The sequence below is a fragment of the Corvus moneduloides genome, chromosome 11, assembly GCF_009650955.1.
Source record: "Corvus moneduloides isolate bCorMon1 chromosome 11, bCorMon1.pri, whole genome shotgun sequence".
In the NCBI taxonomy this organism is placed as follows: Eukaryota; Metazoa; Chordata; class Aves; order Passeriformes; family Corvidae; genus Corvus; species Corvus moneduloides.
In genome coordinates, this window is record NC_045486.1 from 15,421,619 (window position 1) to 15,440,573 (window position 18,955).

General features: G+C 48.8%; 1 protein-coding gene across 1 annotated transcript; it reads right to left on the reverse strand.

Moving 5' to 3' along the window:
- Positions 1-905: 905 nt before the first annotated feature.
- On the reverse strand, positions 906-16,094 carry RBM5 (RNA binding motif protein 5). The gene is made up of 24 exons (XM_032120421.1): positions 15,960-16,094; positions 15,405-15,849; positions 15,047-15,202; positions 13,016-13,085; positions 12,457-12,530; positions 10,061-10,144; positions 9,582-9,642; positions 9,358-9,423; positions 9,050-9,210; positions 7,890-7,987; positions 7,312-7,399; positions 7,009-7,086; positions 6,846-6,918; positions 6,241-6,326; positions 5,844-5,922; positions 5,493-5,584; positions 4,787-4,951; positions 4,169-4,315; positions 4,019-4,090; positions 3,093-3,272; positions 2,816-2,890; positions 2,303-2,400; positions 2,087-2,216; positions 906-1,571 (listed from the first exon to the last, which is right to left on the reverse strand). The coding sequence occupies exons 1-24, from the start codon at positions 15,974-15,976 to the stop codon at positions 1,446-1,448; spliced, it is 2,721 nt and encodes a 906-aa protein (XP_031976312.1). The 5' UTR covers positions 15,977-16,094; the 3' UTR covers positions 906-1,445.
- Between the last annotated feature and the right edge of the window lie 2,861 nt (positions 16,095-18,955).

Genomic DNA, 18,955 nt, shown 5'->3' on the forward strand with positions numbered 1-18,955 from the left:
AGCCGGGCCACGCCTGCCACCTGGTGGAACGGCCCGGGGACTCCAGCAGGGACCCCAAGCCCTGCAGCCCCGGTCCTGAGGCAGAGGTGGGGGGGATTCCCCACCGTGGCTAACCCCAAGCCAGGCACCCCTAAAAAAATCAGGCAGGGGCCTGACCGTGCAATAGGGACACAAGTACAGCTGCAGCAGCCTGCAAAGCAGGATCCACCCACTCCAAAAAGCAGCCACAGGGTGCTGGCCTTGACCCCCAGAAGGACTCTGCCCCAAGCACGAGTGGTGAAGCTGCCCTGCTTCATTCTACCCCTTCCTATGCCCACCTGGACAGTAGGAAAGCCCACTGCTGGCTCAGCTTTGTGTGGAAGCTGAGCAAGACCCACAGCCAACAGCATCAGCAAAGGCAGAGCTCAGGGCTGAGACCCACTCTGCTCATCTTGGCTCTTGGGAAGAGGAATGTGAACAAGGCACAGCACAGGCAGAGGAACAGAAAGGCAGCAACAGGACAGCTGCAGACACCTCCAGTGAACCCCGTCCTCCCCTCACCCAGCTGGCCACAGCCCCCCACAGCATCGAGGTGTGCCAGAAGCCAAGGTGGAGCACACAAACCTTCCCAGAGGTGCCACACGGCACCCCACTCCCTGCCAGCCCCCTGCCCACCACAGGACCAGCACCTAACACCCAGGGGGGCCTGGGCAAGCACAGACTCTCCTGCTCCTACAGCAAGAAGGGCTACAGAGAGATCTGATGCTCCACCAGCCACCATCCACACTGGAGCTGTGAGAAAGATGCTGAGAACAACGCACAGCACAGGGATGAAAGGAGGGAGGCGAGTGAAGAGCTGCACAGAACAGAGACTCCAGGATGAAGTCTCATCAAGGAAGAAGCAGAATGACAGAAAGGACAAGTAGCACTGGCAACTTAATTCTTCATTCACCCACCGAGAAACAGAAATAGGGTAATTTTTGGATGTATTTCATTTGGAAATGAGCCAAATTGGCAACTAGAATCAAAGTCTTCAAAAAGTCTATACAAAGATGTATCATACAAAATGTACAGGAAAATTCTCAAAAAAACCCAGACAGACAATACAACAAAAGGAGAGCAGAGACAGTTTGAAAGCACAGCTAACAGGTCCTGCTGCTGCTCCAGAGGGCAGGAGCAGCACCTGGACAACAGGCTAAAACACAGAATACATTACACTATATACACGACCATACAAAGATCAGCCATCCCCCTTTGGTCGAAACCAGGAGCTCTCCAGCATGAAGTTGGGTCAGTTCAAACAATCTGCTCATGGAAGTGTTTGTTACATGCTGAGCAGGGAACAACGTCCAAGGGAATGAAATGGTCAACTCTAAACCAAAACCAGGATACAGCCAGGTCACCAAGGCTACCGAGTTTAACAGTCAGTTCTTGCTAACAACGAAGTGCTTTGCAGGCCAGAGGGGTTACTCCATCTCCGTGAAGCGAGCGAACATGGCTTTCCGCACCGCATCTTTGTACGAATCTGCTGTGGAGACACCGTAGGAGCTGCCCTTGGCTCCCAAGCCAGCTCCTCTCATTCGTACTTGGGCCTGCAAGGGAAGAGAGACACACTTCAGCTCTGCAGCGAGTGGCCAGACCACCATGATGGCACAATCAGAAATCCCATCAATCCAGCCAGTTTCCCAAGCCTCCCTGGGGATCCCTACAGCCATAAATACCACCACAGACAGCAAGAGGCTGGAGTATACCTAACACCACACCCTCACTGGCTTCACTCTACTCTGACCCCACTTTGACTGCACAGCACAACCTGGAGCACAGGCAAAGCCAGGAAACGCAGTGACTGGAGGGAGGGCAGCCACCCCTAAGGGACTGGGGCCACAGCACCTCAGCAGTCAAGTACCAAAGGGAGAAAGGCATGGCCCTGCCTCTGCTTCAGCATCCGATGGGACAAACATGAGCAGGAGCCAACATAAACAGAGGCAGCTTTGCTGTGGCTGGCAGTTTATTCCTTCAGAGCTCTTCAGCAGCAAGTGCTTGTGGTTAAAAACGAAAAAAACAAAGGCACCAAATCTCCTCAAGGAGACAACTCCTCTTCACTTACCTCAATGGGTGCTGTGATGCCCTGGCATTTTCTTCCCAAGCCTGAACCTTCCCTCCAGCCCATGGCCTGCAGCATCTTGTTCCCTATATTACTGTTGTCAAGGCCATCTTTGGTGGGCTGCTCGTAATTGCTGTGGGAAGAAGAGGTGAGTTAACAAGTTACCCACACTGCTCACGGTGCATTGAGGCAGCTGCTGAGGAGCTTTCAGATACGTACACTGTGCCTGCATCGTAGACCTTCTTGCGCTTGGGCTCCGGGGGCTCAGGGATGCCGTACTTTTCCCGCCTCTCAGCTGCTCTGTCTCTGTATTTCATCTGCACAAAGCAACTACAGTTAGCATGGATTTCAAGACACTTTTGTTCATCTTTGAGCTATGGGAATCAGATAAACGCTGTAGACTGCAGCCCACTAATACTAACACCACCAAGAGCAGAGCCACAGACCCAAGTCCCTGGAGCACCATCTGAACCAGCACTGGGGCAGGAAGAGACTCGCAGGTTTCTAGTGGCAGCCCTGAGCTAAAGATGGAATGAGCCTTCCCTGTTAAGCCATAGCTGTGGGATATGGGACACTTCCCTCCATGTAACACGGCAGCTCTGAACCTTGACTGGAAAAGCGGTTGGCTTACTAGGATTATCTCAAGTGACGTGCGTCGGGATAAGGAGAGCTCAACAGATCACCTGTGCAGGTTTTCCATTAGCTACTCATCTGCTCAATCTCAACACTGACCTCTCTCTCACGCAGCTCCAAGGCTTCAAGTTCCTGCTCAGAAAGCTTTGATCTCCTATAGATATCCATGTTTTGCTGAAACAAGGAGAAAGATTCCCTTTAACATGAAATGCACAACAGCTCTTCTTAAGCAGCTGACTTTTGGGAGAGCAACAATTCACTTGCAGATTTTCACTTTAAGAGAAATAGTTTTCCATACAGCAACATGCCTCGTGGCTTTGCTTTACGCACTGAATTATGACAACCAAGTATTTTCCTCACCACACAGTGTAACTACCTTGTGCAAGTCAGACAGCTGTTGGTGTCGAATAAGAGCATCTTTGTTTGGGAACTGCCTTCTACACAGCAGACAAGCCATCTTCTTCCAGTCAGTCAGCTTCTCCTCCTCATTCTCCATTCTTTCCAGTAAGTCCTCATCGTTATCGCTGTCACCACTGTAGGCAGCCACAAGGCCGCGCTGAAAAGCCAAGACAGCATGAAGGGGACTGCAACAGTGCCACCACAGTTCAGACAGCACAAAGAGGGAACACAGGCTGCAGATGTGTGTCACAGGAGGAACAGCATGCTCCCACTACTAAGGATGAAATCACAGAATACTTGAGGGTGGATGGGACCACAACACGTCATCCAGTCCAACCTCCCTGCTTAAACAGGGTCCCCCACTAGCACATACTGCTCAGGACTGTGTCATGATGACCTCTGAGTATCTCCAGGGAAGGAGACTCCACAGCCTCTCTAGGAAACCTTTCCAGTGCTCAGTCACCCTCACAGTACCACTTCTTTTACTCATGTTCCCCAGGGTCAGGGATTCCTAACGGCTGGCCTTGACAGTGAAGACTAAAACAAAGGAGTTCAGTATTTCAGCCTTCTCTGCCACCTCTGTTGCAAGGGTCCTTGTTCTATTAAGTACTGGGCCCACACTTCAACAGCACTGCAACTCAAAAGAAATACATACCACAGTGGCTGCAAGACAGCTCCCACTAGCCAAACAATACTTTTAAGTACAGCCTATGTAGAAACCTCAAAACCCAAACTGAGCTTGAGGCTAGAAAGAATCACAGCTGTCCTCTGTGTATCTGAGTCACCCAGCCTACTGCACTTGTACCACACCACTGCAACCACCAGCACCACTTTTTACAGGTGATACCATGGGAATCCAAGTTAGAAAGCAAGTACTGGCTGGAGCTCCTCTACCATACTCACCTTTAGTGGATTTTCATCATCCCCGTTTTTCAACACCTCTGGCAGGATCTGCTGTCGCTCAGACAGAGCTCCCTGGATGAGACAAGAATGCCGTGAGCAGGGAGCTCTGTCACACGACCCCCCACCTCACACCACTGCCAGCACCTTCACCTTTTTCTCAAAGAGGGCAAAGCCTGCATCTGCAGCTGCTGACTCCTTCCGCTCCTCCTCCCTGGTACTCAGTGGCTGGAAGCTATTCTTGAAGTTCTCTTTCTGCTTGTTCAAACTCTTTGCCCAGCGCTCCATGTCTTTAGCAATCTGAAATGCAGAGTGGTTTGCTCACACAGCTCCTCTCAAAGCTATCAATCTCTTATGACATGTACTCAATCTCACATGCAGCTTCAGAACAAGTCAACCCACTACCTTTTATTTTTAAACCACGGGACACTGGATGTAGTGCAGCTGTTTCCCTGTATACGGTGTTCAAAGATAACACAGCTTGCTGCTTTTACTGTACAAACCCTTCTTATCAAGCTAATCCTCTAAGTGACGGCTCAGTTATACTCCCACTGATCCTGGCAGGATTCCATAAGCACTCCTCCTATGCAGAGCTTATTTCTGCACTGCAGCCTTGCCAACTCCACCTCTCCTCAGCCCCCCGCAATGCCTGCAAACTGAACGCATGCATCCCCACTGAATAACCTAGGATTTCCTTTGTCATGAAAAAGGAGAAATACTATCCCATTCCACAGAGAAGACTTTATCCCAGTTATGATCCCATTCTGTTACCTGTTGGGCTGTTTTACTTTTAGGCTTCTCTTTCTTCTCTTTCACTTCTTTGGTGGTGGTTGTGGTAGCCGTCTGTTGGTATGTGACACCTTCTGCTGCAGGCATGTAGGTCTCCTTTTCGCCATCCCAGTACAGGTACTGCTGGGTTAAGGCATTGTAGTAATACTGCCAGAGGGAAGGATAGGCAGACAGTTAAACACCTCACAGGAGCTCAGTGTCCACGGGAGAACCCAAGCAAGCTGATTCACACTACTGCACCACACGGGAAGGCGTTTTGTAGAGTCCAAACAAGTTTTGCAGACTCCACAGAGGAGTCAAAAGGCAGAAAGTGGCTGAAGCCTCTGTCCCCACACACAGGCAGTTCTGCCCAACAGCACTATGGAGCATCTTTTGCTTCTCCCAAGAGACGACCCACCAGAGCCCAGAGCTGGGTGCACTTTGCTGGGCACTCCGCAACGAAATAGCTCAGTTACAGTGGCTGTGACAAGTGCTAATCCTATATGGGCCAAACGTGGAGGAAAATTAAGGAAAAGGAGAGAAAAATGCAGGGCTATACCAGAGGGAAATCAAGTCCCAGCCCTACACACAGCGCTGAGTTATCTGCAACATTTGGTATGTCGTGCACTTCAAATGTCACTCGTATGATGAGAGATAAGGAACTAATGGACCTTAACAGTTAAGACATGTGGGAAGAACTTGTGTTTACCTGGGAATTAGGATCATAGTAGAGCCCTGTTATAGGATCATAATAATATCCTGAAGATTCATCATATTGGTAGGTGGAAGTATCAGGGACAGCTGTAAAAAAATTAAAGTGTGGGACATGGTCGTTCCAGACGAATTCAGACAGGTATCTTTCTACATTTCAGGTAAAATTCGGAGATTATAGCAGCCACGATGGCAGACACGTCTGTAAAGGGCTCTTAATCACCCGTGCAGCCAACACTCTCCAGGAGCAGCTTCACCATGACACGGTCATGGAGCACTTGGCCAAAGCCGAGTCTCTCTTGCTACAGTGACAGAAACCTGTCCCCAAGAGCAGCTCCCGAGCACTTACCGTACTTGGTTCCAGGCACCACGCCAGTCGGAGGAGCCGCCTGTGCCTGAGTGCTAGTGGTAGGTGGTGCTGATTGTGTCTGAAAAAAACCCAAACCACAAACCTCAATTAGAAAATCTGTCACCAAGAAAACAAGGACAGCGAGCCAAGGCGTGAGCAGCGCACCCCACGCGTACGACAGCTAACTCCTCCTCACCAGCACGCTTGGCACTCACCTTTAGCAAGGAACAAAACCAGCACAGAGAAGAAACGGCAGGTGACTTATGAGCACAAGCACTGTGACTAACCCATGGACACTCAGAAGCTTTGCCGTACCACCCACTTTAAAAAGCAAAGGCTACAACTAAGCCACATATCCCAGGCTTTGAAAGCAAGGGCTCATCAGCGCTGTAATTACCGGAGAGTCAGGTGAGTTTGTCTGCTGATTATACAGCTGAGGACTCTGGGACACAACTGCTGCTGTGGTGGTAGTGACCGGAGCTCCTGCCAAAAGAGAGCAGCAATGCATAAGCCAACTAATTTGTAAAACAGTTCCGCATCCTAGAGCTAAAATTACTTTGTTTATAGTTTCAGCTACTAGTTCCAGCTCCAGCAGTCAAACAAGGCAATAAACGTTCAACAGGAGATATATACACAGTAGGTATCTTCTACCCAGACAAGGAGTAGTTTCCTTTTCAGGAGGCAATATTCTGCTCCCAAAATCAGCAATTCCTGGCCTCTACAGCTGTTAGTGCTGAACATTTGCTAGAGCTGCTTACACAGCTCTCATAAGTTCAAGGCCTTTGTCAATAGTCTGAAACTGAGGCTTCTCTCTAATCTTGCACAAGAGGTTCCACTTCAACAAATGTGTTACAGTTCTCTACTAATTCAGGCATCCTGAGAGCAAAATGAACCAAGTCTTCTTTTACACAGCAAAATAACATAAAAGGCTGAGGCAAAATACTATCACTACTGCAAAATTATCATTACAAACAACTGCTTCTCAGATGCAGGAAGCACTACCTGATATGGTAGCTGTGTCTGTGTCCAACACTCCTCCTTGATTTTGGTAGTACTGTTGATAGTCCTGGGAATACTGCAAAGGGAAATGAATGACAACACAAGGTGAATAATTTGCATACCCAAATTTATGACAACTGGTTAGAGCACAATCTCTCCTACTAACCTGAGCATACTGTGAGTATCCATCCTGTCCTGACTGGAGGTAGCTGTAGTCAAGGGTGCTGCCCTCTCCAGTCTGTGGCTGAAATTCAAGAGGGTAATTTTTGTCAGGGAGAGCTCAACTACCTTATTAAAGAATTTCATGCATCCCACTGCCTAGGCTCCAAACTGATTGTGGAGTGGACGTGTCATAGCTGGATCTACGATTAAACAGTTCAACCAAGCAAGGGGCCAGCAGGGCAATTACACGGGCTGCATTTTAATTTTCAGGAAAGCAAGACTATGAGGAACAGTCTCCAAATCATACCTGAGTGGATGACCACTGAGCTGCAGCAATGGCTGTGCTTGCCACAGAGAAGGCGCTGACTCTGTTACCATCTGGAAGAAGCAGGTCTCTGCAATCACAAAAATCAGGCACCTGAGTAAGTATTGCTTTTTTCTCAAGTGTCTCCCATGCAAGGAGGTGGAGTCTGCCCCTCACACATGGATTTCTTGGCAGTTACAGAACATTTGTGATGTAATGAACGAGCCAAAACACTGCTTGGCAAGTAAAGGAACTTCAGGTTCATTGTTGTAGAGCCAGTAACAAGTCAGGAGGTCTCCAAGGAAACAAATGTGCTGTGCACACAAGCAGTTACGGTGTTATCTTCAGAGGACTGGAAACAGGGGTGTGGGGAACACTGCTTTCACTCTTCTCATACACAGTGAGGAGCAGGATGCATGCAACATGAGTGACTTAAGGGAAGCAAAACTTCGGAGTTAGAATCAGCTTAGTACAAGTCTGGGTGACACGAAGAAACCATCCAATATAAAGGGAAAGGGTGGGTGTGTAAATAAAAAAAAAAGCAAAAACCAAAAGTGCAATTGACTGCTATCACAACTCACTTTCTGGCACTCTTTGCAAAGTCAACACCAATTGTTTTGCCATCAATTTTTAACGGTGGCTGAAGACTTTGTAAAATCTGTAGCAGTTGAGAAGCATCCTACAACAAAAAATACTCATTATTATGAAAGGCAGTTTACTGAGGGGGATTCAGAAGTTCCCCAAATTCCACCTTTTCATGTACAGCCACAGAAAAGAGCTAGAGATGTAAAAACACCTCCATCTCCTCATATTACACGCATGCAGAAGAGTACAGTGAGACCTATAACAGCCCATGTGAAAATACTGAGCATTTCCCTGGGTCACTAAATATTAAATATGTTCCAAAAATCTTAGCTTTATCAAGATCCAAATTATTCCAAACAGGACATCAGCAAAAACTGAGATCAGGCACCTGGTTTAATCTAACCACCTGCTTTCTGCTGACTAAAGCAGGTCCAAACAAATCACACTGCTGCTCGAGTCTGGTGTACAGACTCACGGAACCATTTAGGCTGGAAAGGATCTTGAAAATCATCGAGTCCAACTGTTAACCCAGCATTGCCAAGTCCACCACTACACCACATCCCTCAGTGTCACATCCACCTCCAGGAACAGAAATTCACTGCCCTTCAGGGACCCCATGCCAGCATAAGACCTCCCTGAACCTTAGGAGGCTTTTATTGTACCTCACTGCCATCTCCTGTATTTCAATTTATGGCTGTTGCCTATTGTCCCATCCTTATGTATCCTTGAGAATATTTTTCTCTTGTCCCTGCACCCTCCCACTGGATGCTGCTGAGAAGAGCAACATCTGCCTCCTCCTCTCTTTTCAAGGTGGAAGAAGCCTAATTCCATGCACCTGCTCCCACACCGTATGCCCCAGATCTTACAATCTGTCAACAAAGTACAACCCCACACCATTATTTTTGCAATCCAAGCACAAAGCTAAGGTGCAATCCAGAACAGCACTCTGCTACAAAAATAGCTTTTCAATGTGCTTCCAACATCCCACCACATTCTTTCAAACTGCAGCTACCTATCATCAGCTTTAACACACTGTATCCACACCAACATTCCTTGAAGGGGGCCAGTCCTTCAGACAGCTCAGGGCTCTAAGTGCTGCAGTGAGAGAAGGAGGTTAACCAGCTGTTTCTCTCCAGAACACCAGTAAGGTCCTCACCATGGCAGAAGACAGCTGCACAAATGCAAAGCCTCTGTTCTGCTGAGTCTGCTTGTCTTTGATAAGACGAATATTATTGACTGCCAGAGATGCATACGGAGACAAGGCAGTCATGATGGATTCCACTACTGTGTGAGGAGCAATGTTTCGGAGAATGATGGCTGAGGAGAAAAAGTAGGACATTAGCAGTGCACACCATGGCTTTGCAGAGTGTTTCAAGTCTTTCAGCTGGGAGGCTGAGGTACGGGAAGGATTTTTAGTACCCATGTTTACATTTCACATTCTAGAGTAAGTCAAAGATCACTTACTATCACAGTAATAATCCACAGACTGAACGGCTTCTGCTGCTCCAGGTGGTACCTCCTGTTCTGAATCTTTGTAAGAAGAAAAAATATTTCAGTCAGGACATGGCTCGTTCACTTAAAGCTCAGTATTTCATAAGTCAGTCTAGAACCTACACAGAACTCTGCTGCCTACATAGACCAGAAAGCTTCCCACAAAACCAAACGTAAGAGAGATCACGGTAACGTACCGAATTTGTCCGCTCCACAGCGGAAGCATTTTAGCCTCCTTCTGAAGTTGTAAAGGCAGCACTGTGACAAACAAAAGAAGCCTGGTAAGAACTTGGATAATTTTAATAACGCTGCATTTGCTGTATACCAAAAAAACCCAGACATTCACACAAAGTAACACAACAAAGCTAAACCCACCAGAATAATCCAGAACATTAAAAGCCACCCTTATTTGCACCACAGCTGCTTTTCAGAACATCCCAGCTACTTTCTCCCTAGTCATCCCAAGTTAGTTAACTGTGTGGTCTTAAGCTTACAATCCCAGGCACAGTGACTACTACAAGAAGCACAATGCTAAAAGGGAGCACATGCTGGAGAATAATTTAACTTTATGGGGAACAAGAGCAGGTTTGATTCAGGTGTCACTTTCTTTCAACAACTGAGCAAGTGGAGAGCTCTAGAGCCAAGACAAACTCTCCCATAAAAACACGTGTTGTACCTTGTTGCAGAGCCAGTCCTCAAATTTAGGCCTTGGGTTGCTGTAGTGCATTGCAATCTGCTTCCCCTGAATCACCAGCTTTTTCTGCAAAAAAAATGGTTTCAATTATTCCTGTATCAAGACACACATGTCCATTTTCCCATGGCAGAGCACCCTTCGGAGGAATCAGTGCTCCTGAATTAAATGGACAACATATGGGGAGGATGTGGAGGACAACCACCGCCACCTACACCCTGCCCATCCAATCCTGCAGAGAGGAGGACGAGGGCAGTAAGAGAATGGGATGTGGAGCAAAGATAAACAGAATCAGGGAGTGTTGAAAAAGCTGGCAAACACTAAACGCTGACATGGAACCAGAAAGTGTCTCGAAGGAGACAGAGTCCTAATCTGCTGCGTTCAGATTAACACATTTTTAGGAGTCTCTTTGCCCCCACATTTCTATTCACTTCTGGTATAGCACTGAGCGACTTTTTAAACATGTCCTTAGGTGACTGCTTCACTTCATCCCCTACTCCAAACACCCCACACTTTTTAACCGCATTTGAATTTACTTTTCCAAGCACACTTCAGAAGTGTCCCCTTGAAAATACAGTAATTCCTCCCAAAGGGACCCTGCTTAGACTTCTTGAAGGCTGGATTACAAGTGCCATCAACGGAAACGTAACTCAAGAGTGGTTTCATTTGACTATTGCATCAGTTCAATTGGAAGCCTGCACAAGAGGTTTGTGTTCTTCATTCAGGCAGGAGCTCTCCAAAATGAGTAACTAGACTGCACGTGAAGCTTCTCCAGGGGTAGGAAAAGTTCATAATGCTTTCAGCACGTCCTCTGACTTCAGAGGAGTTAGGAATTTACAGCTATTAAGAAGCCTTGACTCTTAGCCTCACGCTTTGCCAAGCGTGGGTATGCAGAATGACCTTTCAAAATATGGCTATCAACATATTTTGGTCAAACAGGTGGAAGCACATCTGAGGAAGTGCGTATTAGAGGCCACACCCCAGACACTGCAATGGCAGAACCATTTTTATGGCAGGTTGGCTTTCTGCAGAGGTACCACAGTGTCAGGACCAGTGGCTTTTCCGATAACAGGGCCTGACACAGATCTAGCACGTAGCATGAACAAGGCTCTCACATTCTGCACAACTAAATAGGGCAAAGCCATTGCTCCTACCGGCAGGAGGGAGGGTTGGAGGGCCCAGCACTCACTGGATGTGCACACATAGAAACAAGGCTGCTGGCATAGCTGCAATACATCATTCTGTCATCTAACAGTCAGCAACCCGGCTGCTGGGGACAGGCTATGTTTTCCCTACTACTAAGGTGGCTGGTTAATGGAGTGAATTTGAATATATTTCAATAATATGCATCAGTACAGCTTTGTATATATTAAAACAATCAATTTCTGAAAATATGCTCAGCATTCGTTTCTTGGTATTAGTCTTTCCCCTGCAGCCACCTGCCCTAACTGAGCAGCATGTCAGGAAAACAGAATTTGAAAGCTGCTCTCTGGCTGGGGAAATCACCCAGAGCGTGGGACTTACCAAACACTATTCCAGCACAAGGTGTATGACAAATTTCATCTGCTGGAACTGCCATGAATCCTATTTATGGTGCCATTTCTTTATTGTAACATGAAGAGAGCAGAAAAACAGCAATTATGCTGTCATGGGACCACTGCATCAAATATTCAGGTGCAAGAAAAGTCAGTGATTTGATGCATTTGCTCACTTTGAGAGTATTTTTAAGTTCTGCTGTTAAAATAGGTTATGAATACTCAAAAAAGTAGCGAAAGCAAGTGAAATTGTTTGCAGTGCTACAGGAAAATCTCATGGGAAAACAAACCAGAGGATTCTTACTGCATTTTGGCTCCTTATCAAGTCATAGTAACAAAAAAGCCAAAATACAGAGCCTAACAGATGTGAGAACTCACGCTCTGCCTAATTTATTTGCAATGAACATGGTTTTTCCTCTAGAAGAGCCAGTTCCCCCCCCTTAAACCAGGGTAACAGATTAGTGCCAAGAACTGACACTTCTCTTTCAGGGTTAATACCAATGTATCACAGAGATGTGGTGTTTTCTCTTGACAACAGAGAATGAAACGTTAAGTGGAAATAAGCTAGGATTCTCTAACAACTACTAACCGAATCTTCGTGAGCCAATTAAATGGAAACCAAGTCATTTAAAACAATGGCACCTTTTACTAAAGTAGAACTTTTTCTCCTAGTTTTACCTTGTATGTTACAAATTTTAATATATACAAAGCTTTTATTCTTTTAAATCACTGTTATGGAACAAACCACTCCTTCCACCTCTATTTTTTCTTTTTTTTTTTTTCTTTGTTAAACTGTACAGACTTGTTCCATTTTCAGGAATATCTAGACTTGGTGAGTGAAGCAACCTGATTGGCTTCCATCCAGCTGGTAGCATCTTGAAAGTGATAAAACTCCACGAAGGCGAAACCACGGCTTACACCTAGAGACAGCATTCAGATATAGACGGGATACTTGTGTTAGTCAGTTCCTTTAAAACAGGTGAATCTCTCTCCAACTGCTTCATTACTTCATGACAAAGCAGCTTTACAAATGCGACGTCAACTGCTGGGATCTGCTCGTTATTTTGCCATGGCAAGGAACCAAGCTGCCTTAACTGGCTACATTTCACTCGATTTGAATCCATGTTTAAGGGTAACCATGCAACAGACTACATACTATTAAATGGGTTTATACTATTATTACTTACCAACACCTGTTAACAAAACCCCCTGTAGACAGACTTCTTTTAACATGTTGACCAGCTATCTAAGTCTTCCAAAAAGCCACATTCCTTAGCCATGGCAAACCTTTCAGGTTTTTTGGGTTTTTTTATTGCATGTGCTTGCAGTTTGGGGACAATTCTGGATACTCTTTTGGGCTGGGGAAGAGGAAGGCGATGTCAAAAACTGGATTAAGAGCTCTCACCTGTCTTTCTTTTCATCAGCCTCACGTCTGCAGGCTGAGGACCTTCAAAGGACTCAATAAGCTCGCGAATCTGCAGGAGATTTTGATCCAACAGTTAAAATTTTCATAACTTGGTGGGAAATAACAGAGGTCACAGAAGTAACCTACCTTGCAGTACCATGCAAGAGATACACAAAACAGTGTTTTCAACACTATCTCAGGGACAAAGAAAATGTTTACTGAGAACCCAACAGGCGAATGATGAGCATCCAAGTCCACATAATCTTTTGCTACACGCTAAACTAACTGTAATCCTCACTCAGGACAGTGCATCATCCAGAATCTGAATCCCTATGGTCTTGTGGTTCTGAGATTATCTGGACAGTATTTGGCAAAGACTGTGCATGACCCCAAGTTTTTAAAAAGAACTCTGCTGGTATCCCTCGCCCTGCATGTCTAAATACCCTTCACTCCTAGCAATGAAAAACAAGAAGTCTGCACTGCAAGGCTCCATGATGAATGTATACCTAAGCCTCATGCTAAGAATCTCATCCTCTCACAGATCCCCATCGGTTTTTCAGGATAAAGTAGATTTGTGAAGAACATGTCATCAAAGAAAAAGCTGAAGAGACATCAGTTCTTGAGCTGTAACAAAGCTGCTTAGGCTGCAGCACAGGCAACATAAGTCACTGTGCAGAGGGGCATGGAGGAAAAATAAACACTAACCAATTTTTAAATTCTAGAGCAGAAAACAAAAGGTTTTTCAGCAGCTTTCATAGAATTCAAACTACATTACATGCAACAGGGCTGCTCAGCAGAATCACAATTTATCTAAAGCTGTCCATTTATATGATGACTGGGAATAATATCAGCAATGAAAGTAGATTTATCTTATAAAAAATGTATTAAAAAAAGTAAATGGTGTACACAACCAGAAGTACTGTTAACTTAAGAATTCAACTGTAATTTCCAAAGTGCATTATCTACATGCTGCATCCAGAATTAAACATTCATATAAATTATGTTACAGTAATTGCACAACTGTAGAGCTACAATATCACCATCTCAGAAACAAGAACTGTTCTAAAGTGTTCTAAGCGATGTCTGACTGGGCTGTTTCATTTGTATGCAGGAACCTATACTTGATTTCAAACACTCATGAAAATATTAGAGCAATATATTGTGATTAGGAACCCTCAATATCAAGAGGGTAACAAATGACCAAAAGAAAAAAAAAAAAGGAAAAACTATCCATTGTAGAAATGGTGCAAAAGTATTCTCTGTGCTAGCAATTAATGCATAAACACATTGGCGGCAGAGGCAGAGTCTGACCGAAAACAAACTGGGACAGCTCAGCTTTTACCCCTCAAGTAACAGTTGTGGGCTTATAGCTTGGTAACCAAAATAACCCAGCAAGAAAAAAACCCTAAAAAATTATCATAAAGAAAAAAAACTTTAACGCTTCAACATCTTTTTATTAAAGAAATTAGACAAGCAAGTACCAAGCTCGTCAGTACTTGCTCTGTCAGCTCGGCAGCAGCCATTTTGACTCCCACAGCTGTGCCCACACAAAGCAGCTTTGTGCAGGGCTGTGCTCGGCTAAGGGGCTCGGTGACTGTGTGTGACCCCATCGGTCACAAGTTCTGGCCTCGATAAAGACCAGAAAAACTAGTGAGTGCCACCTCATTGTCTCTGTCCCCCTCCCCTCCCCCAGCAACGGGGGAGAAGCAGCAAAAAAAAATCTGCCTCCTCCCCCCCATACAGAAAAGCAGGAAAGAGCAGGTAGTTTAAAATCCACTCTTAGGGAAAGCATCCAAACACGCGTGAAAAAACGAATATTCATGGGCTGTTCCGTTTGAAAAGGACCGGTTAACATTGAACTGACCTCTGTTACTTAACACTGAGAGTTTAAATGCTTTCAGGACTCAAAATGGCAGCGCGACGGCGCTGGAGACGGGCCACCATGATGCAGCGCTCAACAAAATGGCAGCAGCCGCTCCGGCACGGCCCTGCCCGGGGGCAAGGCAGGCACAGCCCTGCCCGGCTACTCACATCGTTCTCTGTAACCGTGATGGGGAGCCCACGCAACATGATGGTCTTGCTTTCTTTTTCATCGTTAATATCGTTCCTGTAGTCGTGCTCTCCGTAGTCCCCATCGGAATGGTATCCGTCCTCTGATTTGTCGCTGTTCCTGCGCTCCCGCTCCCTCTGGAAGCCAGCGCCCAGGATTAGCCACCGCGATTCCCTGCAGCGCGTCCCCACAGTGCCACACGAACGGACGGCGGCACGGACACCGGCCGCTGCCCGGGGCTGGGCCCCACGGCCTCGGGCAGCGCTCCCGGTGCCCTCCACCCCGCAGAGCCCGGAGTGCCTGCCCCGGCCCCCGACCCCGCTCGCCCGACCCGCTCACCTCGGGGCTATCGTAATCGCGGCTGTCGTAGTCTCTATCATAGTCTCGGCTATCGCGACTGTCGTAGTCTCGGCAATCCCGACTATCGTAGTCCCGGCAATCGTAGTCTCGGCTGTCCCGGCTGTCGTAGTCGCGGCAATCTCGGCTATCGTAGTCTCGGCAATCGCGGCTGTCGCGACTGTCGTAGTCCCGGCAGACCCGGCTGTCTCGACTATCGTAGTCCCGACTGTCGTAGTCACGGCAGTCTCGGCTATCACGGCTGTCGTAGTCTCGGCTGTCGTAGTCTCGACTATCGTAGTCGCGATAGTCATCATAGCGGTCACCACGGCGCTCCTCACTGGACCGCTTGTAGTCATCTCTTCGCCGGCTGCGGGACTCCCGCTCGTCGCGGTCCTCCCTCTCCACGATGGAGCCATAGCGGCCGCTCCGCTCCGTCCTGCTCACCCTGCGGGGCACAGCGGGCCGAGCTCAGAGAGTGAAGCGCCCGCCGCAACCCCCACCACTGCCCGCCTCCTCCCGTCTCCCGTCTCCCCTCGCCCTCCCGCCACCGCTCACCGCTTGTCCGAGCCCATGCCGCTGCCCAGGATCCGCAGGCACCCGGCACAACACTGTCCGGCACCACACGCCGAGCGCACCCGCGCAGCCCCTCTCACTGCCTCGCCACAAAATGGCGCCGAGGGGACCGCCCGTCTTCTACCCAGCAGCCACCTCGCGCGCCGACTGGAAGCTTCCAAGCGGGGCGCAGGCGCAGCGGCGGCGCGCCGCAGGGCACGCCGGGAGATGTAGTTCGGGGGCGCGGGGGCCCGCAGCCGCTGTTAACGTGCGGTCCTGCCTCCCTCAGTTATGGGACCGGGATGCTCAGACCCCCGTCCAGCTTGACCCTGGACACTGCCAGGGATGGGGCAGCCGCAACTGCTCTATGAAACGTGTGCCAGTGCCTCGCCACAGGGCATTTCTTCCTTATGTCCAATCTAAAACTGGTGTCAGTTTAAAGCCATTATCCCTTGTCCTATTGCTACGTGCCTCATCCAAAGTCCCTCTCCGCCGACTTGGAGCCCCTTTAGGGACCGGAAGGGGCTCTAAGCTTCCCATGGAGTCTTACCTTCTCCAGACTGAACAACCCCAGCTCCTCCAGCCTGTCAATAGCTAAATAGCTGTGGTGGCCTGCCATCCTTTTGGGGAGCACCTGCCTCAGTAAAACTGAATTGCTTCTGCCCCCAGGGAAGGACGTGGGGCTGTACCCCCACCTGCACTGCTTGGGCTCACGTGGCCAAGCCCATGAGCTACAAAACCACCAAGACTTTGGCCCCAGCAACATTGTCCTCTCTGTGTTGCCAGCACAAAGGGCAACTCTGCCCCCTTCCCATGGCACCAGCATCAGTCTCCACTCCTGCACAACTACGCCTGCCCGGACTCCTCGGTGCCGGCAGGAGCAGGCAGACGTTGCTGAGAACCCTTCAAACCACGTTCAAATGCCAGGAATGCAGTCAGGACCTCCTCCCTGCCTGACCCTCAGCCCTGAGTGTTTGCTTGGGACCCAAGAAAAGACATTTAACACACAAAACAGTGCCATCTTTAACACTTTCAAATCAGTTTTCTTAGTTTCAGAGAGTGGCGGAGTGGGGCTGGTTGGAGGGCAGGGTGGTGTCAGGGTCACACCTCATCCAGGGACTGCTGGGCAGAGCAGGCAGTAGCAGAAGGCAGTACAGTCAGAACAGGCAGCACAGGTAGCACAAGCAGCGCAGGCAGACAGGCAGACAGGCAGTACAGTCGGTACAGGGAGTTACAGGCACACAGGCAGTACAGTCGGTACAGGGAGTTACAGGCAGCACAGGCAGCACAGGCAGTACAGTCAGTACAGGCACACAGGCAGTACAGGCTGACAGTCAGTACAGACTGTACAGGCAGTGCAGGCAGTGCAGGCAGTACAGTCAGTACAGGCACACAGGCAGTGCAGGCAGTACAGACTGTACAGGCAGTACAGGCAGTACAGGCAGTACAGGCAGTGCAGGCAGTGCAGGCAGTACAGGCAGTACAGGCAGTGCAGGCAGTACAGTCAGTACAGGCACACAGGCAGTGCAGGCAGTACAGACTGTACAGGCAGACAGGCAGTACAGGCAGTACAGGCAGTGCAGGCAGTACAGGCAGTACAGGCAGCACAGGCAGTACAGTCAGTACAGGCACACAGGCAGTACAGGCTGACAGTCAGTACAGACTGTACAGGCAGTGCAGGCAGTGCAGTCAGTACAGACTGTACAGGCAGTGCAGGCAGTACAGTCAGTACAGGCACACAGGCAGTGCAGGCAGTACAGACTGTACAGGCAGACAGGCAGTGCAGGCAGTACAGGCAGTGCAGGCAGTACAGTCAGTACAGGCACACAGGCAGTGCAGGCAGTACAGACTGTACAGGCAGACAGGCAGTACAGGCAGTACAGGCAGTACAGGCAGTGCAGGCAGTGCAGGCAGTACAGTCAGTACAGGCACACAGGCAGTGCAGGCAGTACAGACTGTACAGGCAGACAGGCAGTACAGGCAGTACAGGCAGTACAGGCAGTACAGGCAGTGCAGGCAGTACAGTCAGTACAGGCACACAGGCAGTGCAGGCAGTACAGACTGTACAGGCAGACAGGCAGTACAGGCAGTACAGGCAGTGCAGGCAGTACAGGCAGTACAGGCAGCACAGGCAGTACAGTCAGTACAGGCACACAGGCAGTACAGGCTGACAGTCAGTACAGACTGTACAGGCAGTGCAGGCAGTGCAGTCAGTACAGACTGTACAGGCAGTGCAGGCAGTACAGTCAGTACAGGCACACAGGCAGTGCAGGCAGTACAGACTGTACAGGCAGACAGGCAGTACAGGCAGTACAGGCAGTACAGGCAGTGCAGGCAGTGTAGGCAGTACAGGCAGTACAGGCAGTGCAGGCAGTGCAGGCAGTACAGTCAGTACAGGCACACAGGCAGTGCAGGCAGTACAGACTGTACAGGCAGACAGGCAGTACAGGCAGTACAGGCAGTGCAGGCAGTACAGGCAGTACAGGCAGTACAGGCACACAGGCAGTACAGGCTGACAGTCAGTACAGACTGTACAGGCAGTGCAGGCAGTGCAGTCAGTACAGACTGTACAGGCAGTGCAGGCAGTACAGTCAGTACAGGCACACATGCAGTGCAGGCAGTACAGACTGTACAGGCAGACAGGCAGTACAGGCAGTGCAGGCAGTACAGGCACACAGGCAGTACAGGCAGTACAGACAGACAGACAGTACAGGCAGTACAGGCAGTACAGGCACACAGGCAGTGTAGGCAGTACAGGCAGTACAGGCACACAGGCAGCACAGGCAGTACAGGCACACAGGCAGTACAGGCAGTACAGGCAGTACAGACTGTACAGGCAGTACAGACAGTACAGGCAGTACAGGCAGTACAGACTGTACAGGCACACAGGCAGTACAGGCAGTACAGGCAGTACAGACTGTACAGGCAGTACAGGCAGTACAGGCACTACAAGCACACAGACAGTACAGGAAGTACAGGCACACAGGCAGCACAGGCAG